General features: G+C 51.8%; 1 protein-coding gene across 1 annotated transcript; it reads right to left on the reverse strand.

The window, feature by feature from the left end:
• Positions 1-15,265: 15,265 nt before the first annotated feature.
• On the reverse strand, positions 15,266-24,418 carry SLAMF8 (SLAM family member 8). Its single transcript, XM_079762001.1, has 5 exons — positions 24,319-24,418; positions 21,161-21,487; positions 17,671-17,967; positions 17,489-17,587; positions 15,266-15,807 (listed from the first exon to the last, which is right to left on the reverse strand). Exons 1-5 carry the CDS (start codon positions 24,356-24,358, stop codon positions 15,743-15,745), a joined length of 828 nt encoding a protein of 275 aa, XP_079618127.1. The 5' UTR covers positions 24,359-24,418; the 3' UTR covers positions 15,266-15,742.
• Positions 24,419-26,799: the final 2,381 nt, after the last annotated feature.

A 26,799-nucleotide genomic window follows, 5' to 3' on the forward strand; every position in this document is an offset into this window, starting at 1 on the left:
AACAAAGGAGTTTTGAGAGTTATCCATCTGTGTGGGGGCAGGGAGCAGGATCTGAACTTTAGCCCTGACCTCTGCGCGTTCTTTCCTGGTGAGGGCCTGGGACAGCCTGGCTCTGGAGTTTGCCCTGCATCAGCCAGTCTATCTGGAGCAATCATCTCATCGATTCCTGGTGTACGGAAAGGAAGCTGATTCCATTTGGTGCCTCGCAGTTAGATTAGGAAGCAAGTGTGAAGGGAGAGAGTGAGGAGAGAGGTAGGACCCAGGCAGGCAGGTGGGCGAGCGGCTGCTTTGGGAAATCTGGGAGAGCGTGGGTGGTCACCGTGCCTGCCAGGGGCAGTGACAAGATGGCCTCCTGCCACCCCTCTGCAGCCATTGCCTCAGCAACCTTCTTGGGTGCATTTTGGAAGGACGGGAAGGACGGGATACTGAGGGCGCACAGGAGAGACCAAAACCCTTGACAAGGCAGGAAATGGAGCGAAGAGGATGGGGCCAGACTGCCAAGCTCGTTTCACAGAGGCTGAGTTTGGGGTGACGGTGGGCTCCTGTGGGCGTCTTGGGGCGAAAAGAGGAAAGGAGGGAGGAAGAAGACTTTAATAAATATTTGTGAGTTAGTCACGATCACGTATGCAAAGGAAAAGACCTCCGTTTTGGAGTCAGAAAGATCTGAGTTTGCAGTTATTTCATAAGCTCCAAAGCCTCAGTTTTTTCATCTGAAAAATGGCATAGTAACAGGACTGTGTTTTTGTCAAGTGCTTGTTATAGAGTGTGGTACATGGCAGGGACTCCATAAATGCTTGATCCCCAAGTCTCCAGTCCTCAAAAATGTAGTTTTATCTCCCACAGAATGGCAGGCATAGAGGCAAAGATCTAACACACAAAGGTTGGGGTGGAGGCTGAGGCAATTGAGATCCACAGAGAGGGGGACGGAGCAAGAACAATCAAGCTTTGGGATTGAACTTGGAGCTGGCTCACTGTCTGGGGGAAGAGACACGGAGCCCAGGAAGCAGCACGTAGAGAAGCAGGAGGAGAGCGGGCCTTGCGTGTGGAGTCCCGGACTCACACGCATGTGTTAGATGGAAGTAATCCTCATTGCTAATAGTGATATTAGTGAGGACCGGGTGCACCTGAAACACGAGTTGAGCAGGGCCCCTGAGTCAGGCCTGGCTGGGGACAGGCTGCCAGGATTCTAAGGGCCACCTCCCTGAGCCAGGGCTTGGCCTCCCGTGCCTTCTCAGCTACCTGCTCTCAGCTCCTGGCACCAAGGCTCCTGCTGCTGCCCTCGGGGGGGGGGGGGGGCGGTGCCCGCTGTGGCGCCCCCTGGATCCTGACCTTGACAGCACCTCCCAAATGTATGGTCCCCCTGAAGGGTCCCCACACGGCTCTCCCAAAGCTGAGGAGGCCCCTCCTAGCAGGGCGCACACACACGTTGGGAGAATTACCTAGTCTTGGAACTGAGCTCCTTCAGCTCACTACAGCCCCCACTTTCTCCCTTTCTCCTCCTGTCAGTCCCCACAGACACCCTGGGGCTGTGCCCTCCGGTTTTCTTGCCTGGATGCTACCCTAAGCCTGGTGGCCCTTCCTGCCGCTGACTCTCCGGAACTGGCTCCATGGCTTTGCAAATGCTGGGGTTCAGCTCCAGTCCCGGCCCCCACCTGCCTCAGCCCCTTTGCTGAGGCTGTTGGCCTTGCCGGTAACTCTCTCTGTCTCTGTCTCTCGTTCTCTGTCACCCTCCTTCTCAGCCTGCACAGGTCCTTCACAAAGGCAGGCGTGCAGGTCCTGTGTACCGTCCAGGTCCCAGCCTGCTCCAGGACAAGGAGGCATGGCGCTCACGCTGTCACCTTCCCCTGTCCCAGGAATGTCCTGTGGGCTCCCGCCTCCAGCAGACTAGACTCCCACGGAGGGCAGGGCTGGGTCACCTTCTTCCTCACCAGCCACTCCCCTAAACAGCTCTGAAAATGCCCCTGAGCCGACTTTCCCTCACATTAGTGTGATGCATAGAGATTGCACTAAAGACTCCTCCCCGGACTTGGGATGCTGACAATTACCAAAGCTGTGGTTACTCCAGGAGCACGTGATGAAAAAAGGCACACAGATCCCCCCACACCCTTCTCCAAAGTCCGGTGAAAACTGCCCTCCCTGAGAGGGCCCTCCGCCGAGGAGCAGAGTCGGGCCGGATGGGGAAAGGTCGGACTGTGCCCCGGGCCCCCTGGCCCAGGAGGAAGGCCACGCAGGCGGGCTCTGCTCGGCAGGGCACGTGCCCTGTTCCTTTGACACCAGGCCCCTTAGGGAGCTCTTCTCTGCCCAGCGTGCAGGCTTCTCATCCAGTTTATTACGGACTCGAGGGAATATCACCTTTGGGATCACCACCATTAAAAAATTGAGCAACAGGTTCTTGGTCGGGAGCCTCACCTGCTATTATAACATTGTTCCCGTGGGGAAATCGGACTTTCCCCTTTCCACACCATCAGCCTTTCCAGGAAGGGAGCACAGGGTCAGAGAAAGTGAAGAAGAGGGCTGACCCTATCCATCCCCCCCCCCCACGCCCCCTATCAATCTATAATCGGTATGTCAACAACACCCACGTTTATGCACCCAGGCCAGACCTCTCTCCTGTATCCCGCAGTCACTTATTATGATGAACAGACATCTCAAACTTAGCAAGCCCCAAACACTGCCCCGGGTCCTCCCTCAACCTGCTCTACCCGCCGTCTCCCCCATTTCAGCTGATGGCAACTCTGTTCTTCCTGAGTCCCCTTCTTCCTCTCACCGCTCCCCCTACCACCTCCAGCCTACCAGCAAGTTCTGTTGGTCCTACCTTCAGAGAAGATCCGCAGTTCGGCCCTCCTCTCTTCCCCATGATTATTTTCCGGCTCCCAGCCACCATCATCTCTTGCCTGGGTTCTAGCAACGGTGTCTCAGCTGATCTCCCTGCTCCCTCCCTCACCCACTACACCTTATTTCAAAGGATAAGCCAGAGTGATACTTAAATCGTTCTTCTGTTCAAAACCCTGAAGTGGCTTCCCATTTTACTCAGAGCCAGGCTGCGGTCCTTACACCGACCCTCCAGGCCTTCCATGGCCCCTTAGGGACCTAAGCTATGTCCATCTTCCCCTGGCTCTCCCCACTTGAGCCACACTGGCTCCTAACTGTTTCTTCAACCTCATTGGACATTTGCTGTGGCCCTTTTCTTTGCTCAGAATAGCTTTCTTCCGGATTTCCAAATGGCTAAGCTCCTCACCCCTTTCAAGTCTTTGCTCAATTATCCCTCTGACCCTGGCGCTGTGAGCGCCTCAAGAGCAGGGATCTCGGTTTTACTCATTCATGTACCTAAGCTCCAAAACATACCAGGCATACAGTAGGTGCTCAATAAAATTGCTTCAAAGAATGAAAGAAGATGGGAAGAGACAAAGCGTAGCAGGAGCAGTTAACTCCTCCCCAGGGCCCTGGAGGCGGTAGGAAGTTAGTACGGAGTATCGTGTTTCCTTGTGGGCGTCCAAGAGGCTCCCAAGAGGCCCCGGAGGCTGTCGGAGCCCAGTCAACTGATTTTGCTGCCCGGCAGCGGGGTCTCCGGGTAATAGAACCTCCCAACCTGAGACTCTTGGCTTCCTCGGTGGAGGGGATGTCTGAATGGTTGCTTATTGTCCACTTGCGTGCCTCCCAGACCTTGGGCATTGCCCACTGTTTGGTGAGGTGCTTACCGTGTATCAGTGTAAGACTGGGGTATGAAATCTGGCCCGCCCACTAGGACACTATTAACCTCATTTGGAAAAATTAAAGAGTGATGCACGCGACTGTTGACTCAGCTTCATGCGAGCAGGGAGTCGGATGCCGTGATCCCCCGAGGGAAGGTTTCGGGGAGGAGTACCTAGGGCTGGGCTGTGAAGCTTTGCCTGGAGAACAAGATGGATAAAGGGCTGGGTTCTAGGCTGGGAAGTAGGGGAAGAGCCTGGACAAAGGGACAAAGGGCATGAGTTTGTCAGGTGCAGGGGACAGACAAGAGCTACAATGGGCTGCTAATTGCTGAGCCATCTCCATCATCAGGCCTCCCGAGGGTGGGGCTGGGGAGAAGGGAGTGAAGGTGTGCGTGTGGCTGGAATGGTCCCCAGTGAGGGGTGTGGGTGAGAGTGGAGGGGGTGTTTCTTCCTCCATGTTCCAGGCTGAGGGCCCTATTTCTTCTGCTAAAGAATGCCCAGCTAGCCGAAACCGGTTTGGCTCAGTGGATAGAGCGTCGGCCTGCGGACTCAAGGGTCCCGGGTTCGATTCCGGTCAAGGGCATGTACCTTGGTTGCGGGCACATCCCCAGTAGGGGGTGTGTAAGAGGCAGCTGATCGATGTTTCTCTCTCATCGATGTTTCTAACTCTCTATCCCTCTCTCTTCCTCTCTGTAAAAAATCAATAAAATATATATATTTTAAAAAAAAAGAATGCCCAGCGAGGCCTCATTCCCTAGCTTTCTCTTCACCCTCCCTTGACCCAGGCAGTGCAGGAACACTTTTCTTCTCTTCAGCATAGGGGACAGAAGGACAGGCTGACGCAGCCCACCAGGAATGAGGCCCTTCTCGGGGGGCAGCATGAGGCTCTGCTGGTCCCTGAGGCTGGTCTGAGGGGGTGGGATGTTCACTGGGGTCAGGGATGACGATGGCCACAGCTCCCAGCAATGGACACAGCAGACTGCCAGCACCCTCCTCTGCTGGCCCAGAACACCTCGCCCAAAGGCCCTGACTCCTGCTGCCCCTACTCTCTGCCTGCCCTCCCCTTCCTTAGGCAACTCATTGCATATGGGACACATTTAGCCCAGAGCGGCTGCGAAGCCAGAGGTCTTCTCTGCTGCAGCCCTACTCCAGCCGGGAGGCCCCCTGCCTGCAGGCACCGGTCTCCATCCCGGAAACCGGCACCTCCTCACTGTCCAGCAAGGCACCTCTCACAGCCCTTCCACCAGCCATTGTGACCCCCAGCAGCTCCTCTTGAGGTCCTCACCATGAGGGGACGCCCCAGAGAGAGCGCCCTCTGCCCTGGCTCCGGTGACTTACCTCTCCGGGACGATCACAACGTCTGACCATCACCCCTTTGGAGTGGCCGATGCGCTGGCCTTCTGTCTCTGACCACGACACTTCCTTTGCTTGGAAAGTCTCTCCTGAGACATCATTGAGAGCGCCACCCAGACACTCTCTGGGACTCTGAATGCTGCAGTAGTGGGCACGCGTGGGGTGCATTCAGAGGCTGTTGGGGCCCAACACATGCCCGCATGGCCACCGAGGCAGCCCCAGCGCTCTGCTCCGTCATTAAACTCGAGTCCTGTATGGAGCTGGGTACACGGGAGTCAGGCCAGCGGGGGAGGAGCGCACCAGGCCAGGACGGCCTGCAGCAGCTTGGGCTGGGGGTGCTGTGGAGGACCTGCTGCCCGACTCAGGCTTCCGGGATGGAGACCTGTGCTGCAGGCAGGGAGCCTCCCAGCTGGAGTAGGCCTGCAGCCTCTCACCCTCAGGGGCAGAGGGAAGGATCTGGAATGTAATTCTGAGTCTGGTTACAGGTGTGGACCAGCTGACCAGAGGGTGGAGTGGGGCACAGGAAACTGGTTTTCTTCCTCAAATCGATTCACATTTAAATGATTGGGTTGCATCGTATGAAATTACGTATTTTGACCATTTTTTATTTCTTAAAAGAGCCATTTTCATATGATTCAACCCCATACATTGTTCAGCCTCAACATGTTTTGTTCCTTTAAAGCCCAGTTCCCCGATAATGAAGGGCCAGGTAATTCTTGACTTCACCCTAACAGTGCTCTCTTCTTTCTGAATTTCTCGTTGGATAAACAGCGCCTCCACCCGCCTAGTTACTCAGGTCAGCCAGCCCTGTATCATCCCTCGCCCTCCTCACAACCAATAGTCCTGTCTACTCTCGCTCCTAAATATTTCTTGAATGTACCCACTTCTCACCCATCCTCACTATTCCAAGCTGTCGTTGCATCTTGCTAGGATCCTGCAGTTGCTTCATCTTCCTGCTTTTCCTCGCTCCCCCTTCAGTCCCTTCTCCACACAGCCAGCCACCAGGGCGAACGTTTAAAAATGCAAGTGTGAACCTGTCATTGACCTTCTTTTTTAAAAAATGTTGAACATGTTAATCAATTAGTACATGTTTCTTTTTTTTTATAATATATTTTTATGGATTTCAGAGAGGAAGGGAGAGGGAGCGAGAGATAGAAACATCAGTGATGCGAGAGAATCATAGATCCACTGCCTCCTGCACGCCCCACACTGGGGATCAAACCCACAACCCGGGCATGTTCCCTTGACCGGAATCAAACCCAGGGTCTTTCAGTCCTCAGGCTGACGCTCTATCCACTGAGCCAAATCAGCTAGGGCTCATTTGCCTTCTTAACACTCGTCAGTGGCCTTCTTTTACATTTAGAATTCAATTTTAGCCCTAGCCAGTTTGGCTCAGAGGATAGATTATCAGCCCGTAGACTGAAGGGTCCCAGGTTCCATTCCGGTCAAGGGCATGTACCTGGGTTGCAGGCTCAATCTCCAGCCCTGTGGGAGGCAACCAACCGATGTGTCTCTCACATCCATGTTTCTCTCTCTCTCTCATTCCTCCTCCCTTCCCCTCTCTCTAAAAATCAGTGGAGAAATATCCTTGGGTGAAATTAACAAAAAATACAAGTAAATAAGTTTTAAATCTTACCATTTTAAATCCTACTGGACTCTGCAGGATCTGACCGCTGTTCTCTCTTCCCAGAGTTTCCCTTGCTCATTACCCTCCAGCCATGGGACCTTCCTTCAGATGTCCATGTTTGCTAGGATCATTCTAGAAGGGCTCACCTTCAGTGTGGCAGGCCTTGCTGGCCCCTTGTCAGAGAGGTCCTCTGTGTTGCTCCTACACCAGCTGTATTTGACTCCCTCGTCATCCTTGCTCACAACCTTCAGGTCTTTTCCTCTGTAGAGCTTAGCACAATTTTAATTAAACATTTGTGTGTACTTGCCTACTGTCAGTCTCTCCAAGCTAGACAGCCAGCTTCCTGGGTGCTGTGTTGCTCACAGCTGTATCTCCGGTGTCTCTGGCACGCATCAGCTACGTGGGAGAGATTTGCTGAGTGATCAACACTGGGAATGCTCAGTCCTCCAGGAAACCAGGGGCTGTTGGTCCCGGGAGCTCGCTCGGCGTTGTAGGGGATGATGGAGATCTCAGGTTTAGCAGGAAGATGGGAATCATGATAGAAAAAAGGCCAGGGGGAGAGGTCCCCATAGTCAGCCCGCCCTTAACATTTGTACTGATAACTCACACTAACAGTTTGTTACTAAAACATGTCCTGGCCTCTGACATTGACGGTATACCTTCAGAATGACCCAGAAGGCCAGATTTACACTCAGAGATCTTGGACTCTTTGGATTTCATACCAGAACTCGGTAGCGTAGGAAGAGCTGCCCCAGCCCCAGGACTGAGGCCAGACCCCTTCTCTTTCACCCACAGTTCTCTCCCATACTGTGAAGGGCCTTCATATCTGAGCTCCATGCAGACCCCCAAAGCTGCCCTTAGCCACGCTCAGACCTAGGGGTGCACATATAGGTAGTTTGGAAAGGGGCTTGTTCCAGATTCCCATGTGGACCGGGAATTCCATGATTCTGGATTCTTAGTGCGTTACAGGTCCGGGGCAGTGGCCCTCTTGCCTTGGTGGAAGGCTGGTACTGTCTGCCTTTGGCCTTCTAGGGGATGGACTGACAGACGTCCTGTTGTGCTCATCCTTTCTGGACATAGTCTCCAGAGGCATAAACTCTCCACTAACTGCTGCCTGCTGCCTGGAGTTCGCTGAGGCTCTAGCTGGCCCCTCTGGGCTCCGGTGTGCACCCAGCCCCTCCCAGGAGTGCGTGGGAGACAGCTCCGCACCTTCTTCTCCTGGGTGCTCAGGCCTCAGGGCACCAGGCAAGCCGGGAGCTCAGCCCCATCCCTGCACCTGGCCTTCTTCCTGGAGTGGCCAGGCCTGCTGTCAGGCTTGCTGGCATCTTCGTCTCTCACATTCTCATGCTGAGCCACGGCCGTGCACAGGGCTTTGGGCTCTGGGCTCTGGGCTCCATGCTCAGGAGGAGTTCAAAGCCCCCAGTGTGAGGGGGAACTGTTAGGGATTTTCTGGGAGAGTTGGGCTGGAAGGTTGTTACCAAGTTTGGGCAGGAGGGATCCCAGTGTATTTCTGAACTAGAGTTCGGAAGACTCCTGAGGGACTGAGCAGGCCCAGGGAGGGGGTGCAGGCCTGAGGCCTAGAGGCTGGGCCAGAGGGCGGGATGGAGCATTTCAGAATCTCACTCCAGGCACCCAAGAGGGTGGCGCCAGCCCCGCCTTGAGCAGACTGCTGCCCCTCTTTAGTGCCACCTGGAGGGAACTGTGAAGACAACCTACCTGCCTGGGATGTCTTGGTATTTTGGGAACTCGGTCAACAAAGAAGCCCCTGATGCCGCTCTGGGAAGATGGTCCCCAGGGAGCTACCATGCCACTCGGTCTTCACTTCCTGCCAACCGAAGCTTTACTCCCAGCCAGAGCCGCTGTCCCTTTCACCACTTCCCTGTGGACCTGGTGCTGTGTGGGGACAGAGGTCTCACAGGTCAGGAGACAGCTCTGAACACGTGCCGGGGGCTGTGACATGGCTTACTCCTTGGAATCACTTATTGACACACTTCTCCACTATATGTAACCTCTTTGAGGGCAGGGATGGTGATGCCACTATTTAGACATCTCTGTACCCAAGTTGGTACTGGTGGCCCGTCGGTGATCAGTAAATGCTCCCTGAATGAACAGACACATGCACTTCCTGCTCTACAGATTCCTGTTCAAACTTCCTTTTGTACTTTATTTTGTTAAATTAACTGCCACTTGTGATAAGATATCTTGCGACCCCTCCATATGCCCCTAAGGGGGGGAATTCTTGACCCCAGCTAGGCCAGTCAAGCTCAATCTGTTTGTTGGGAATTTTAATCTTCAGTGAGCAACAGGGGAACAGAAAATATTCCATGGGGGCCCTTGAGGAGGTTGCCTGAGGCCTGCATCCCTGAGGCCACCCGGCTTGTCCTTTCTGAGGCCTGGTTGGTCAGTTTTCTTTGGTCCCTGAGTGCTATAGGCTGGCTTTTTGTGTGCTCCCCAAATTTATATGCCGAAGCCTACTCCCCAGTATGACGGTGTTTGAAGGTGAGCTCTTTAAGGGAGGGGGGCTAGGTCTTGAGGGTGAAGCCTTCCTGAGTGGGATCAGTGTCCGTAGAAGAGAAACCCAGGAGCCCTCCCTCACCCCCTGTACCGTGTGAGGACACAGCAAGAAGATGGCTCTCTACGAACCAAGAAGCGGGCTCTCACCAGACACTAAATCTGCTGGCGCCTTGATCTTGGACTTCCAGCTTCCAGAACTGTGAGAAATAAATATCTATTGATTATAAGCCTCTTAGACTATGGTATTCTTTTACAGCAGCCTGCACTGACCAAGACACTTCTCTACCCACACCTTTCTAATAATTCCTTCTTTTGTTTTAGTTTAAAACCAGTGTTGGCTTCTTTGCTGGCATCCAAAGAACTCTAACTGATACCAGTGTCCCATTATTCTGAAATATTCTATGGGGGCCCATTCTCTTAAATGGCGCTGTGATCGTATTCATTTATCTGACTGCTTTTATGCACTTGTGCTTACATACTGCTACTCCCCATCAATCTCTCCTTTGTTTCCAGTTCTGATCTGTTTCCTGAGTGATATACTGAGGAGAATGGCAGAACAAAGGGAATGAGAATAACTCTACTTTACAGGAAGCACAGGTTGCTTCTGACACCCTAGCCAGAGCCCTTCATTGGCCTCCTTTGTCCCACCGTCTATGCATTCATTCTTTCTTTAATTTACAATTCATTCTCAATGTCCGAAGGCTCTTGTGGGGTGTCTAGGGCAGGAATGGGAAACTGGTTTCATCTTGGCTCCCCACTTCAGTGAATTGTTGGGGTTACTTGATGTACTGCATGTGGACTCAGTGAGAAGAGCGTGCCACAATTAATTATCTACGTTCAACATGGCCTTTGAAGGCAGGTTCTTTATTGAATACAACTTCCCACCTAACTTGTGAGATGTCTCTAGTCTATATAGCATTGTTCTGAGGTGATTTCTGCTTAAGCACATTCATTGAAACAGCTCACTTCCTATTTGGATTTCTACATTTGTTATTAAGTCCTTCCCTGGTAAGGGGCTGGACTGATTTAGAAAGTTAATTCTGACTCTGCCACTGACTAATTATGTAACTCTAGGGAGTAACAATCTATTTGGACTTCAGTTTTCCACCTGAGAAATGAAAAATGAAGTGAGTAACCACAAAGTCTCCTTCTAGCTTTGACTATTATTCATGAGTCAATAGCTGCCTTTCAGCGTCACGTTCCACTGGCCTCAGCTACACAACGTGGCTTGCAGGAGAGCCTTTCAACTATCTGGGGACTTGTGGCCATCTAACCTGTTTGTTCAAGGTGAAACATGACCGGTTTCTTTAATCATTTGTCGAATGATAAGGTTTTTAGACTTTTCACCACCTTGGTCATTCTCTTCTGGACGTTGAAGTTTTCCAGTGTCTCCCTGGAAGTGAAGTGTGCCTTCCAGAACTGGATGGCCAGGTGTGCAGTGGGAGTGCCCCCACTACTCACCCATGTGCTCGGTCTGGCCCTCCTGGCAGATGGGACCCACGTGAGCAGTGCGCAATCCGAGGGGAGGCACCTGCTGAGACTGTGCCGGATCTGGGGATGTGCTGTTTTAGAGGCCCTCTTTCAGGCTGCACGCAGAACAGAGCTGGAGGGAGATGGCGTTTCTCTGAAGACCAGTAAGTTACCAAGTGCCGATGAACCGAACAGGTGCTACTTCTAATAACGGTGGAAGGAAGATCTGCCAGAGATTTCATGAATGTTTGCAGCCATTGTTTTTAAACAAGGCACTGGGTGCTCCTGTCTCCATTGATTAAAATAATGTCTCTCTAACCCTTTTCTTTTCTCTAACCCTCTCTCTGTTCTCTCTGACATTATGTCACATGACATCTTTGCCCCAGCAGCTCTTGAATTTGTCCTTTGCACAGAATGACAGATACAGAGGGTCTTGCTCAAGAAATACAGCAAAAACAAGTAAAAGCAAAAACAGATTTGGAGAGGACTCTGGTCTGACCAGGAGCCTACTGGAAATAATAGTACAAAGGTTGCCATAGGGCTCTCCTGGCCATCCTCACCCCAGGGAAGGGGTATTCTGAAGACTGCAAGGTCCCATGTGCTGTGGCCCGACACCATTACTCTGACATTCCACTTCCACTCTCAGCTCCTTGTTTTTTAATTAATTTATTTTAATTGAGGTAACATCTATAATAATAAAATCATAATATGCTAATTAGACCGGACAGCCGAACAACCTTCTGTACGAAGCCAGGGCTGCAAGGGCCGAGCCACTTGCATGAATTTCGTGCATCAGGCCTCTAGTTGGTTAATAACATTAAATAATTTCAGGTGTACAATGTTATAATTCTTCACCTTTACCCATTTCACCCTTCTCTTACCCCCTTCCCCTCTGGTAACCACCACTCTGTGGTCTGTATCTATGAGTTTGTTTTTGTGTTGTTTTGTTTGTTACATTTTCATTTTCAACAAAAAGGCAACCAATTGAATGGAAAAAAAATTTGCAAATGATATTTCTGTTCAGAGGTTAATATCCAAAATATATAAAAAACTTATATAACTCAACAACAAAAAAACCCAAACAACTCAATTCAAAAATGGGCAGAGAACCTGAATAGACATTTTTCCAAGGAAGACATACAGATGGTCAACGGGCATGTAAAAAGATGCTCAACATCCCTAATTATTAGGAAAATGTAAATCAAAACCACAATAGGATACTACTTCACACCTGTTAGAATGGCTATTATCAATAGGACAAGAAGTAACAAGTGTTGGCGAGAATGTGAAGAAAAGGAAACCCTTGTGCATTGTTGGTGGGATTGCAAATTGGTGCAGCCACTATGAAAACAATTTGGAGGTTCCTAAAAAAAAAAAAATTAAGAATACAGCCCTAGCTGGTTTGGCTCAATGGATGGAGCATTAACCTGTGGACTGAAAGGTCCCAGGTTCGATTCCTGCCAAGGTCACATGCCTGGGTTGAGGGCTCGATCCCCAGTAGGGGGCGTGCAAGAGGCAGCCAATCAATGATTCTCATCATTGATGTTTCTGTCTCTCTCTCCCTCTCCCTTCCTCAATAAAATATATTTATATAAAAAATTAAGAATATAACTATTATATGACCCAGCAATTTCACTTCTTGGTATTTATCTGAAGAATATGAGAACGCTAACTTGAAAAGATATATAAACGCCTGTGTTCGTTGCAGCATTATTGACAGTAGGCAAGATATGGAAACAACCTGTGTCCATTGGTAGACAAAAGCACAAAGAAGAGGTGGTATATATATTCAATGGAATATTGCTCAGCCATAAAAAATGATAAATATTGCCATTTGCAACAACATGGATGGATCTTGTGGGTATTATGCTAAGTAAAATAAATCAGACAGAAAAGCCACATGATGTCACTCATATGTGGAATAAAACAAAAAAGTAAGAAACAAACAAACAAAACAAAAACTCACTCTCTTGATTTGACCCAGCCGCCTTGGCCTCCATTCTAGTTTTCATAAACGCCAGCCATGCTCTCACTTCAGGGCCTTTCCATCTTCTGGTCTCGGGAATGCCCTTTTCCCAGACACTGCATGGCTCACTCTACTTCATTGGGTTTCTGTTCCAAGATCCCCTCATCAAAAGGTGTTCTCTAATCGCTGTATCCAAAGATAGACCCCCTTCTCCTCAACATATCATTTGCTAGTCTTTCACTCGGCTGATCTTTCTTAATAGAACCTATAAACACCTGGCATACACTTACTAGCTTATTTATTATCTAGAATATAAACTCTATAAAGGAAGGGCATTGCTTTGTCCGCTGCTGATTACCTAGTGTCTTGAAGTGCATCCAGCACACACTTGACCCTCAATCAATACTTGTTCTTGTGTGACTTTTAAAGCATCAATCCAAATGCCTATTAACACACATACTGTTCTCACAGAAGCACTTCGAGTTTTTCTCAAAGGAGGTTAATTAGTCCACTAGTTGGCAAGTGAGTCATTGGGGATGGGAACATCAATTTATTGAACAGAATAGATCTGCTCAGAAAGGTCCTGGTGCACCACCCTGCAAAACCATTGTCTAAATGAGGTCACTAAGAGTTACCTTGGGAAGGAGAACTGTGGGCCCCGCCCCATCCACAGCTGCTCTGACCTGAGCTGGGACTCTGGGATGAAGGAAAGTAAGGTGGGACATCGTGTGTGTGTGTGTCTGTGTGTGTGTGTGTGTGTGTGTGTGTGTGTGTGTGTGTCCTTCATACAACCACCATGGCCCCTTGCTAGATCTTGGGCTTTCTCTTTCACATAATTTTAGGAACTGAGGCCCGTTTTGCATGATTCACTACCTGGCAGGTGGGGGCAAGACAAACTGCCAGGTTGGGTGGCCATGTGCATGCTCAGGTGGACTTGGGGGGGTGATGGGAGAGAAGTGGGTACAGGAAAGGCATGAAGACTAGGTGAAGCCAGCTGACCAGCAGGGGACCTCTGAGCAGAGCTAACAGGCAGGGAAACTCCAGGACTAGTTAAATGGAGGCGTGGCAAGATGAATCTGGAGGCCAGTTGCACTGACCAGTTGTCCCGGGTGAAGTGACTGCACAGGAATTGAGGTGAAGAGGGAAGATCCTTGGACTGGACTAACCTCCTGGGTGGAATGATCGAAGCCATCCTGGAAAATACTTCAAAATCTACCTCTGTTTACTCAATGCCTCCTTCCTCTCTATTATCAAGAGTTGAGTGAGGCCCCAGGGGAAAAAAAATCCAATTATACATGGGAGAGAGTAACTATGAACCTTATCACCTACGAATCCCAAAGTTTAGCTCATCAAATTTTTTTCCAGTGGCAATACCCCAGAGCTTTTCTAGACAGAATCACTCAGCGGCAGATAGTATTTTCCAAAGATGGCCACAATAATTGCTTTCATCCAACAAGCTCTTCTTTAAAAGTCACCTTGACCATCTTCCCTTTGAGTTGTGGGGTCTTTTCCCTCTCTCCTTGAACTTGGGTGGATCCTCTGCCCTTGCATTTGAAAATTAGTGTGCCAGATGCCAGGATGCTTCAGTGTCCTTCCCCTTCAAAATTTTTCTTCTGCTTAGCTTTTCCTAGCTCTTTCCTTTCTCAGTCTCAAGTAGAGACACTCACCTCAAACTGAGCTGCTTTTCTTTTAATTTATTTATTTTTATTATTTTATATATATTTTATTGAGTTCAGAGAGGAAGGGAGAGGAAGAGAGAGATAGAAACATCAATGATGAGAGAGAATCACTGATCGGCTGCCTCCCGCACACTCCACACTGAGGATCGAGCCCACAACCCAAGCATGTGCCCTTAACCGGAATTGAACCCGGGACTTTTAAGTCCACAGGCCGATGCTCTATCCACTGAGCAAAACTGGCCGGGTGAGCTGCTTTTCTTGAAGTTGTGCAAAAACTTTGGCTGGGGCAAATTTAATATCTTTTTTTTTCTGGTGACTGAAGGCAAGAATTTCAAGTCCCACCCCCAGATCCTATAGGAGACATGATAGTTAACAGAGATGGTGAAGTTATCTACAAAAAGGTGTTCCTCTAAAATGGCACCCATCCCAACCATGAGATAGAAACCACCCTTTGATGGTCTATAACTGTACATTACCTTTGAGGGTCATGAACTCAGATGATCTGAAAGCCTTTCAGGCCAGAAAGAGAAACCCTTGTCCTTCACCTCCCACCTTCACCTATTTCTAGACCTTTTCTTATGACAATGCCTTGGTCATCAGGAAGCATCGGGATCTCAAACTGCAGGAGCTTGGGGCTGGGGCTGGGGCTGGGACTGGGGCTGGAAGTGGGAGATTCAGGGTCACAGTTAGCTCAGAGGTCTAATGTCTCCTAAAGCCTGGGACCCAGGCTGGAGCAATCCTTTGCTGCAGGGTAGTCTGTCAGGGCTATCATAACAAGGTACCACTGACCGGGTGACTGACACAGCAGACATTTATTTTCTCACAGTTCTGGAGACCGAAAGTCCAAGATCACAGTATCAGTTGGTTTGGTGTCTACGGAGGCCTCACTCTTTGGCTTCATTCTCTCTGTGTCCTCCCATGGCTGTTTCTCTCTGTGTGTGCACTTCTGGTGTCGTTCCTTCTTCTTATAAGGATGCCAGGCATATTAAATTAGGGCCCTATTCCATTGACTTCATTTAACCTTAACCATATCTTTAAAGGCCCTATCTCCAAATAGTCATATTTTGAGAAATTGGGGTTAGGACTTCAACAAATACAGTGGTGCGAGGTAAATGCCCTGGACAGTCACTGCCCCTGTGGGTCCTGAGGAATGTCCAGTGTCCTTTAGGGAATATCTTCTTGGGCCCACTTTGCCCAGACCAAAGCCAGAACATGGGATATGGGGAGACGGAAGGGAGAGTGTGGAAGGTTGTGCGAATGTTTTCTGTCGTCCCAATGTGACAACTGCCCAGGTGCCCCTGGAAAGTGGAACAGAGTCTCACAGGAGCTACGAGGACCATGGTAGCTTCCAGGCACCAACTGTGTCCTGGACCATCATGTGCCTGGGCAGTGGGGTTCCTCATGGTCCCACATCAGTTTATCTCCTCCCTCATGGCAGACCCTACACAAGGGGGTTCTCTGTCTGTAGAGTGACTTCATCAGCACAGACATCCTTCTTCTTTCTCCCTGCAAGGAGATCAGAAAGAAGGTTACCCCTCCAATGTTTAGAATCTTAGTAACCTTGGCCTGGCCCAAGATCACCTCAGGCAAAAAAAACCCCCACACCCACAACCCTCCCCCCCACCGCCCCCGTTTTATCAAGACCATGGAAAAGGAGATGCTTCAAAGACAAGTAGTTCTTCCTACTGTCTAGCCTCCCTCTGCAACTATGCCATGCATTTAACTGTAAAAAGTATAATTAAATGGCCAGAAGCCACATGGCAGAGCCAGAGCCAGCTCTGGGTTCCCTGTGAGGCACCTTTCTCTTGGGTTCTTTCTGTCCTTCTCGGGGGCCAAAGCCACTCTTTTCAGAGCCTTGACAACATTAAGCTGAGTGAGAGAAGGTTGATTAGAGAGGGATGGCCAAGGGGTTTTGGGGTTCTTTTTGGGGTAATGAAAATGTCCTAAAATTGATTGTGGTGATGAATACACAACTCTGTGAATACAATAAAAGCCACTGAATTGTATGCACTTTAAATGGGTGAATTGTATGGTATGTGAATTATATTTCAATAAAGCTGTTCAAACAAAAAGCTGCTCTTTCCGGTTTCTACATAAATCCCAGGGACTGCCTGGGACAGACAGGGCCCCTGATGGAGTTTGACCTCAGCTGCTTTCCTCCCATCCCCAGGGAAAGAACATACAAGAGCCAGTCCTCTGCTCCAGCTCTATGCTGAGCGACTCAGGTCTCATGCCTCCTTCTCCTTGCTGACCGCTCTCTCCACCCTGGGCCAGCAAGCCCACACAGCCTGGATGCACATAACCAGGAAGCCCAGGCCATGGAAGGTGCTTCTTTCAGGGCCGGGGCATTCGGGGCAAAGGCAGGGCTGATGGGTGTAGAGTTCAGAACCTGGCTGACCTCTGAGGTTCCCCTTTCTTCTCCTTGACAAAGAGGCACTATCAGCTCCCAGCCAGAGAAGCACTTTGCTCAGAGAATATTTCCTAGGCAACAAGAGGTTGGGATTTGACTAAATTTTTACTCAACCAACCTTCATTGATACAGCTATGTAACAGAAACTATTGCTAGATGCCCAGTGGTGACCCAGCATTTGCCTTTAAAGGGCTAAGAATTTAGTGGGAGAGTAAGTACAATCAGTGCTGTGAGTGGGGTAAGTGATGGGCGTTAAAGGCAGAACATTAGTCAGCCAGTGTGGCTCAGTGTTGATCGTTGATCTATGAACCAGAAGGTCACAGTTCAATTCCCGGTCAGGGCATGTGCCCAGGTTTCGGGATTGATCCCAGTTGTGGGGCGTGCAGGGGCAGCCAATCAGTGATTCTCTCTCATGATTGATGTTTCTATCTCTTTCTCCCTCACCTCTTTGAAATAGAAAAAAAAAAAAATAGATCTTATCGGAGATAATCCAGTGAAGGAGTTGAGTGGGAAATCATGGAAAGTGTGTTCCAGACAGGGAAAATGGAATGTGCAGAGGCCTGCAGATGTATGTAAGAGAACAGTTCACTTGAAGAACTACAAAAGGAACTTCAATTCTGATTGGAGGCCAGAATGCAAGATGGAGAGGGCCAAGAGATGAGGTGGGAGAGGTACAGAGGACAGACAATCTGAAGACAAATGGAGGAGGTCCAAATCTGCCCATCTTCCCAGTAGATTTAGCTCCCCACCCACCTCCAGCACGTGCAGAACTCCCACCTGAGCAGGGGCCCCAGTACCAGGCAGAGAGACCAGTCAGGATCAGAAGCAGCAAGACAGGCACCACCACCAGCAGCACATCCTTGTAGGAGGCCTTCCCTGGGGCAGGACATGGAGGGGGCAGGGTCAGAAGTGAACTTGATGCTTCACTATCCCACATTGACCCTTGGCCCGTGGCATACCTGCCTCATGATGGCAGCTCTCCCAGGGGGTGACTATAGTCGAATTCCAGCTGACGGGGTTGGAGACAATGCAGGAAAAGGCCATGCCCTTGTCTTCTGGTCCCAGCGAAACCCTCAACACCTGACCATCCGTGAAGAGGCCATATGGCTTGATACCAAAGTCAATGGACCCCTCCAGTCGCCAGCTATAGGTTATGTCACTGATGTTGGGGACCCAGCAGGACAGGAATGCCTGGCAGGTCTTGGGGGGCTGAGATACAGCAATGAACACTTGTACCATGGGCCTGGGTACTGCATCTGGGCAAAAAGAGTAGAGCAGGTCTGGGTTACCGGGATGCTGGGCAGGGCCCTCACCCTGGCTCTGGGATCCACGCTGGGGTAGATAACACCTCTGACGAGTCCACTCTTGCTCCAATACCTTGTCTGGCTTCCCATTGACCACAGGACCAAAGCTGAATTCCTAAGTGCGGGATTCAAAATCCTCCATAAAATGGTTGATGTCCATCTCTCCAGCTATCCCTCCTGCTGGTCCGCCCCACCTCTTCTACATAATTTCCACTTCTCTCAAACATGTCATCCTCTTCCATGCTTTCATATGTCTCAGCAGTGCACACACACCTTTATCTTCCTGGCCCCCTCGAAAACAGTGGGCCCAGCTTGGACACCCTGCCTGCTGCCCTGACCGTGAAGCCTTCCCTGATACTCCAGGTGTGGCGCTGAGCTTTCCAAGCCCTCTGTCTGTCTCTTGTCATAGCACTTTCCCCATGATAGATCAACCAGAGAGATGGTGAGCATTTATTACATCAGGCAAAACAACAACACAACAACAGCAGCAGCAGCAGCAACCCATCATACACATGCCTGGACTTTTGGAGATTAGAGTTTGGTGAGGAAGACAAATGCTGACAAGTGGTTATAAATGATTAAGAAAATAATTACAATGGCGCAAATAGGGCCATGAAGGGGCTCTGTCTTGTTATCTTCATAACCCTCACTCTCTCTGTGCTCAGCTACCTGGGCCATTGAACAAACTGGTGTCCTGACTCCCCTTTCCTACGTAGGTTGATGAGCAAATCCCGGGTCTCCCTGTCAATGGGGACCAGCGGGGGAGCATTCTGGTGACAATGAGAGGGCTCAGTGTCTGACAGCATTCCGAAGTCAAGCAGAGTAAAACCTCATGAATGCCAGCTCAATGTGTTGGGATTTGGAATATGAAAAAAGAAAAAAGAAAAATGCTGGGCACACTAATAGTATGAACAAAGATTGCAGGGGAGATATTTATACTCCTTAGGAGGACAAGCTGCTTCCAAACACGATGAGCACATTGACATTTCTGGTAACTGATCTGCTAATTCGAATCCTTTATCTATTGTCAGAGCAGAGCTCCTAAGGACGGCTGTTTGGCAGCTTGGTGCAATTAGTTCTAATCAAGCTATGCATTTGGAAGCAATAAAACAGCAATTTCCTTACAATTTGTAATTCGGATGCTGAGAACAAGGCATTCTGGAGCCTGGTGGTGTGGGTGCTGCATGTGTTCTCACATTCCGTGTCCTCATTTCCCATGTGCGGCAGCTGAGACTCAACAAGGGAGACGCTCCAGGGCTGCCTGTGTATGTTACTCACTGCACAAGGGCACTGGCCAGGGGGTAACAGAGGAAGGTGGGGGTGCTGAAACCCAGCCAGCACTCTGTTTGTCAAACTGTACTCTTGATTCAGGGCTGCATGCATCCAGAAGGACACCCGTCTAACTGCTTATCAGCACCCTGAGTGGCAGCCAGTTAGCTGTCTCAGGGAGGGGGAAGGGGTGTCTCTCTCCTCCCAATTTGCTACTGCCTTTCTCTCCCTCATTGTTTTCCTCTTCCTAGCTGTCACCCCTACTCTCCTTTCCTGAATTTGAACCTTTTCCTCCCCTCTATCTACCAAATTCCCAAGGTTTTACTAAAACTGTGCTTTGGGGTCATTCACAAGCTGCTAGGTATCTAAATGAGAGCTGGAAGGCCATTGCTTTTTCTTGACAGGCAGAAATATAGTAAAGGTGGTAGAGGTGGAGGTGAGAGTGGAGGTGTGGAGTTAGAGGTAGAAATAGTAATAGTGATAGAAGTAATGGTGGGGGTAGAGGTGGCAGTGAAGGTGATGGGGGTAATGGAGATAGAGGTGGAGGTGATAGTGGAGTGGTGAAGGTGGAGATAGAGATAGTGATAATGATAGAAATGATGGTGGAGGTGGAAGTGGAGGTGGTGATAGTGGTAGGGTGATGAAGGAGGAAGGTGGTGAAGGTGGAGGTAGTGATGGTGGGTAAAGGAGGTAGTGATAGTGGTAGAAGTGATGGTGGAGGTAGAGATGGTAGTGGTGGTGGAGGTAGTGAGGGTGGAGATGGAGGTGGTGATAGGGTGATGAAGGAGGAAGGTAGTGAAGGTGGAGGTGGTGATGGTGGAGGTACATGTGAAGATAGTGTTAGTGGTAGAAGTGATGGTGGAGGTACATGTGAAGGTAGTGTTAGTGATAGAAGTGATGGTTGAGGTACATGTGAAGGTAGTGTTAATGGTAGAAGTGATGGTGGAGGTAGAGGCGGTGATAGTGGTAGGGTGATGAAGGAGGAAGGTGGTGATGGTGGATGTGGAGGTAGTGATAGTGGTAGAGGTTATGGTAGAGGTGGTTGTGATGGAGGTGGAGGTGAAGTTGCTGGAAAGAAAGACCCTGCCTGTCCCCAGTGAATTCAGACACCTGAGCTGAGGTGCTGAACGGGGCTGCATAAATGACCCTGCAAACCCACGTGGAGCAGAGGTCAGCCTGGCTGAGCCCGGCTAACCTGCAGAATTGCGAGAACTAAAATAACTGTCTTTAGCCAATAAGGTTGGAGATGGTATGTTTTGCAACAATGAGTGACTGAAAGAACCCATGAATATTCTATATAGTGAAGATCTCTAAATGTATCTGGAATAACTCTTTTAAAAACATAAAATAAAAATTCTCTACTTCTAACTACAGTTGAATTATAAATTTTAATGAAAATATAGTGCCATAGTTTAATTGGCAATATTTTTCCTTTTCAGGGGCACGTAAACTAATGGCATGTCTTAATCGGATACCTTTGAACTGGTGAGGCATAGGTCAACTTCTGTCCCAGATGCTTTTCCAAGCGCCACTGTACCTCACTGTCCTGAGCATCTGTGTGGCAACATCGCGATGCCCACTTGACTAACGAGACAGCGAATGTCGGAGCTAAGTCTTGTGTCCAAGACCACTGAGACCAGAAAGTGCCACGTTGGGGCTCAGACTAGGACTATAGAGCGGGGCTGCTCCCGATCGGAGCTCACCTGGGGGACCCTGAGGAGTTTTCTTAGATGCGGCTGCAGGAGACTCTCTGAATCAGCCACGAAGTCAGAGGCCCAAGGTTTCTGGAACCCAGTTCTCCAGCTCCCAGGACTCAAGATGCCCTTCCAGGACTTTGAGGGAAGGTGGGCAGAGAGCCAGTGCCAGGCACACTCACCATACACCTTGAGCTGCAGGATCTGGGTCCAGGCCCGGCCTCCACTGTCCACGAGCAACACAGAGAAGTTGCCGCTGTCTCCGGACTCCAGTGGCCCGAGCTCCAGGCTCAGGTTGCGGTGCAGCTGGGTGCGGCCCAGGAAGCGGGAGTGGTACAGAGTCTCCAGGGAGCCCCGGAAAGACGTGGCCAGGAGCTCCTCTGAGGGCCAGAGAGACCGCCAGATGGCCTCTCGGACTTGGAAGCCAGGGTGGCACTCTGCCGCCAGCAGCACCGAGCCCCCCACCTGGCCCTGCACTTGGGCGCCAGTAACCGCGACAGGAAGTGGTGCTGCAAGAACAACAGAGCCACGTCACTCTGCCTGCCCCAGGCTCCTCAATCTCTCCCGCACGCAGCACGGAGCAAATTGGGGCTCCTCTCCCCCCAAACTCCTTCTACTCAAGTTGAGAATGCACTGTCCCAGGGGCTGGGAATAAAATCAAGAAAAAGAATTCCTACCTGTGCTCATGGAGCTCAGAGAGGAAGCCAAGCAATTAACATATAGTAAAATATAGCAATTAACATGTAGTAAGCCAAGTACCATCATGGGAAAAGGGGGGCACTCTGGGAGAACACAGGTAGCGTGATAGTGTAACCTCACCTGGTCTTGAGGGGTTCAGGTAAACTGAGGCCAAAGGAGAAGCGGAGTTTGCCAGGCCCAGCAGAGGGCTGCCTGGCGCGGGGATGGGAAGCGTCGCAGGCCAAGGGGCCAGCGTGTCCGAAGGCCTGGAGGGTGGGAGCACGTGCACAGGGAACTGAAAGCAGCTCTCTGCAGGGGGAGTAAGAATTGTGCTGCAGAGTTGCGATGTAGAAACCCAGTGAATTTTACAGCGAGAACCAGATTGCGCAGGGCCCTGAAAGGGACATTGGCACCTGGGCTGTATCCTTTGAGCAATGAGGGCCCTGGAATAGGCTTTACTAGGCAGTAAGAGAGTAACAGGATTAGAGGCCTGTTAGAAAGATCACTCCAGTAGCGGGGCGGAGGAGGCCTGTAGGTGGAGCAAACCTGAGGCTGCTTCTATTAACCCAGGGGTGGGGAGCATCCCGGTCCTTGGGCCGTATAAGGCCCGCAAAATCATTGGGGCTGGCCCTGCCAAGGCATTAGGGGTGAGTTCATTAAATGTTTGACCCACAGAGCCGGCTAAATTTTAAGTTGATCATTTCGTATGGCCCTCGGATGATGTTATAAATATCCGAATGGCCCTTGGCAGAAAAAGGTTCCCCACCCCGGTTTAATCCAAAGGTGAGTGATGGAAGTTTGTATTGAGGGGGAGCTACCGCGGTGGGGAGAGGTGGGAGGAAATGAGAGATAAAGAAGTGTCATCAGTGGGATCTGGTAGTAGATTGGGTCTGAGAAGTGAAGGGGAAAGGAGTCAAGGATGGCTCCCAGGCCCTGGGAACCCACACGGTGCCAATTCTCTGTGGTGCAGAGCAGGAGGAGAAACAGAATGGGAGAGGTGGCAGGGTGCTGAGTGCTGCTGGGGACGTGTTGAGTTTGAGGCCTGTGGCTGATGCCTCTGCTTGAAGTGCGCCCTGCCTCCTTCACTCGCTACTTTCTGCTCATCCTCGAAGCATCAGGGTTCCCTAATCTCCCCGTCCATCCCTGCAGGTTCCACACTCCTTCTCCGTGTTCCCTCAGCAGCCTGGGATCCTTGCTATGAATTGGCCTCATTTCTGTTGTTATCGCCCGGTTCTGAGTCAGTGTCTCCCGCTGGCCTGTGAGTTCCTCTTTCCATCTTTGCACTCCCCGTGCCCACACTGTTCAGGAGGAGGATGTAGAAACTCAGCAAGTTTTACAGAACGAATGGCAGGATTTGCTGATTTACCTAGTGCCTGGCCCAGTGGTGGGTGCAGGGCAGAATGGGAGGAGAGGTGGGACATACCCAGGTGCTGGGAGTTCGGTTAAGGAGGCGTGTTCGGAATGGCCACTCAACCAGCCACTGGCAACTCCAGCCCCTCATGCGCCTCACTGCCCTCCCTGGCGAAAATCACCTCCGGCTTGGTTGGCGATGACTTCGGCGGAATGCAGAGTAGAGACAGGACGTAGAGAAGAAATGGCACTGGATGGCAGTCAGGACTCCAGGGCTCTAGCCTGCCCTGCTCTGCCCAGAATGAGCCGTGTGACCTTCAGCAATCACGCTCCTTCCCGGACTCCCACTGTCCCCTCCATAAAGCAAGGGGTGCACCCATCCGTTGCACTCACCTCGTTTACCATCAAGAGGCTTTTGGCAAAGTGATTTTTGCCTCCCAAGGCCAAGGATTTGAAAGATTTTTGAACCAAACAGATTTCCCTTTTTTGAGGAATTTCCTTCACGTGTTTAGAAATGTTGAAATCTGCCGAGATTGGAGCCCTCTAGGTTGGAGACTCTGGAGGGACCCTGGACAAAGTCATCTCAAAGTCACTGTGAGTCTGAGGTGGACAAAGGTGTGTTTGTCTTTGCTACACCCCCAGACTCCCATGCCCTGGCCTTGGGGTGCTGAGCCGCGTCACCCTGAGCACGTCTCACCCAAGGGAGGGAAGTCGGGCACCAGACAGACTAGAGGGATTGCCTGGGGCTGAAGAGACCCAACAGGCAGGCATCCCAGCACCAGATTATCCGCCCTCCAGGCCCACATGTGCTGCATTAAACTTGCTCTCGCCTCTCATCCCTACTCAGTATCCATTACCCACACCTCAGGACGGGTCCTAGCTCCCCACAGGCTGAGGAACTACATCCTCAGATGGAAAGATCCCTGCCCTGCCCTGCCCTCCCCTGTGCTCCTCAGACTGTATTTAGAATTCTCACGTGGGAACACTGCCAGACCCTCACCATTCTCACAGCCAGCTCTTTCCAAACCACTGGTGCCACCAGCCCCCGCCTTAAGAGCCCTGGCCCACAGCGCAGCTCGAGTCTCCTGGACATGGGTTCTCCCAGGGCCGCTGTCTCCTTCCACCCAGGACCCTGCACCTCTGAGCCTCGGCCTAGTTTTAAAGGCTGCCCCCAAACTTGCATCAGTATTCCCCACCCCCTCCCAGTGCCTGGGTTCTTACTTGGGATTGGGGGACCCTGCGCAGACATCTGGCGAGGGGCGGCCCGAGGGGTCAGCTCTTTGAGGACAGGCCACTCGCCCGCCCCACTTACCTGCGCAGAGAAGGGGAAACCACAGGGACCACACGGCCATCCTTCTCCGGAGAGCCAGGGAAGCGCCCTGGCAGCCCGCAGCCAGGACACCCTCTGCCTGGGGCTGGGAAGGCTTGAATGGGGACAGGCCATGTGGCTGCATGGAAGGAGCTGTGATCCTTCTGGAAAGTCCCATGTGCAGAAGGAGGAATCTCCACTCAAAACAAGATGCCCCGAAAGTGAAAACATCAGAGGAAAGTGGAAGTTGGCTGCGAGCCTGGCTGGGCTCTTCCAGGAGCCGTTTCTTGTAAGTCAGTGTTTTTCATGTGCCTGTGGCTGGATAAGCAATCGCAGGCCACAAGCCCACATCCTAGCCTCCCACCCTCCCTGGGGAGGCCCAAGTGGGCACCAGGGGAAGTGAGGGACCCCGGGAGGAATTCCTTAGGGCTGAAGTGGGTAAGAATGAGGAGGGGGTTGGGGCCAGATTCCAGGGGCCTGGGATACTGGGGTTAGTATCAGACCTTTGTTCTGGCGGCCAGCGGCTTTCACCCTGTGGCACACGAGGCGGCTGAGGGAGTCTAGGGTAGCAGGACTGCGAGGGGCCCAGGAACCGAGGTCAAACAGGCTCCCCACTCCAGCCGTTCTGGGGTGGTGGTCAAGGGGAGGCTCTCAGCAGCTCCTGGTGGAGGGAGGGCTGGGGCCCCTCAGCGGAGAGAGGGCAGAGCAGGGGTCCTGACAGAGTTGCCTGGCTCTGGGCAGAGGCCAAAGGAAGGCAGTCATGATGACGCTATTGCCAAGTCTGTCCCCACACAGCAGGTATTGGCTGAGCATCCACTCTGAGCCAGGGGCTGGGGACACACAGGTGAAAGGCACAGCTCCTGCCCTCCAGGAGTCTGCCGTTTTGATGAGAAGACAGGCTATGCAACCCAGTCATCACCACCAGCGTGGCAAGATCAGCCCCTGCAAGGCTTCAGAATGGGCTCTGCATAGTCAGCACTCAAACAGTATTAATTGTTGCTACTAAATGCCTGAGAGAGGGGAGGGGAGGGAGGGGAGATAGGGGGAGGGGACAGATGGGAGAGAGAGGAGAGAGGGGAGGGAGGGGAGAGGAAGGGGAAGAAAGGGAGGGGAGAGAGGAGGGCCAGGAAGATGCAGATAAGGCCTGTGGAGGTGGAGCAGCCCTGCTCCCTGTCTGTCTTCCCAGGCTGGGAGCTCCATGAGGCAGGGACCAGGCTGGGAGCTCTGTGAGGCAGGGACCAGGCTGGGAGCTCTGTGAGGCAGGGACCAGGCTGGGAGCTCTGCGAGGCAGGGACCAGGCTGGGAGCTCTGTGAGGCAGGGACCAGGCCCCTTGGCTGCTGCCCCAGGTAGCCAAGGACAGGCTTCCCCTGCGGTGGTGTCTCCAAGCTCCTGTGAAGTGGGATGAGCGAGTCTGAGTGTCCGGCAGGCGGGAGGCTGTGGGATGCTGGAAATACGGAGGCTGCAGTGCCTGGGGACACAGTGGGCAGTCACGCCCCTCCTTGCAAAACCCGTACTGAGTGGTCCGTCGGAGCAGGAAATAGGTGCAATCTCTCCTGGCCTTTCCTTGAGAGGAATGTAGGGAAACTGACTGGGAGGCAGGAGGGGGTCAGTGAGAACTAGGAGATATCCCACCTCCCCACAGGGAAAACCTCAGGGTGAAACTGATGGGGAGGGGGTGGTGTTCAGTGAGAACTAGGAGATACCCCACCTCCCCACAGGGAAAACCTCAGGGCGTGTGACAGCCAGAGAAAATGGACGGGGAAGGCACAGGAAGGGTTAAGCCTGCGGTGGCAGGTACCCCCAGGGCTGCTCACTGGTCAGACCACAGTATTTACCGCTCCAGGGCGTGCACTGGAGTCAACTGGCTGTGGGTTCCAGGGCTCCTGCATTCCTTAGAGAGCAGCTGGCAGTGGGCTGCCCCCAGCCTTCCCCGCCCTTCTGGAAGTCGGTACAGGCACAGTAGCGCCATCAGCCCATCTCTGCTGGGGGCTGGGGGCTGGGGGCTGGGGCCTGAGGGCTGGGGGCTGAGGGCTGGGGGCTGAGGGCTGGGGGCTGGGGGCTGGGGCTGGGGGCGGGGAGCAGGTGTTGACTGTGGCCAAACAGCTGCCTGAGCTCACATAAACCTGGAGAGCTGCTTGGGGCAGAGACTCGGGGCTGGGGGAACTGGGGTGGGTGTGCAAGGTGCGCCATGCCCACGCGATGCCTGTCTAGCTCCTTGGACTGGCCTGATGGCTGTGTTTCCTCCCAGGGGGAGAGGGAGGAAGGGACAAAAAAGGGGGGGGGGTGTTAGAGAGGAGGAGGAGGGCAGGGAAGGAGGCAGAGGCAGAGCCCAGATAGAAAGGAGGAGCACTCAGCAGGCTTTTAGGAGCCAGGGGTGAGGAGGAGGGCAGAGTGGGGGAGCCTCCGGCACGACTTCAAGGCTGTGCCCAGGATGGGGGCTGAGAGTGCAGGAGGAACCCCACCTACGCCCCGTCTTCCTGTCT

The sequence above is a fragment of the Cnephaeus nilssonii genome (assembly GCF_951640355.1).
Source record: "Cnephaeus nilssonii genome assembly, chromosome: 21".
Taxonomy (NCBI): domain Eukaryota; kingdom Metazoa; phylum Chordata; class Mammalia; order Chiroptera; family Vespertilionidae; genus Cnephaeus; species Cnephaeus nilssonii.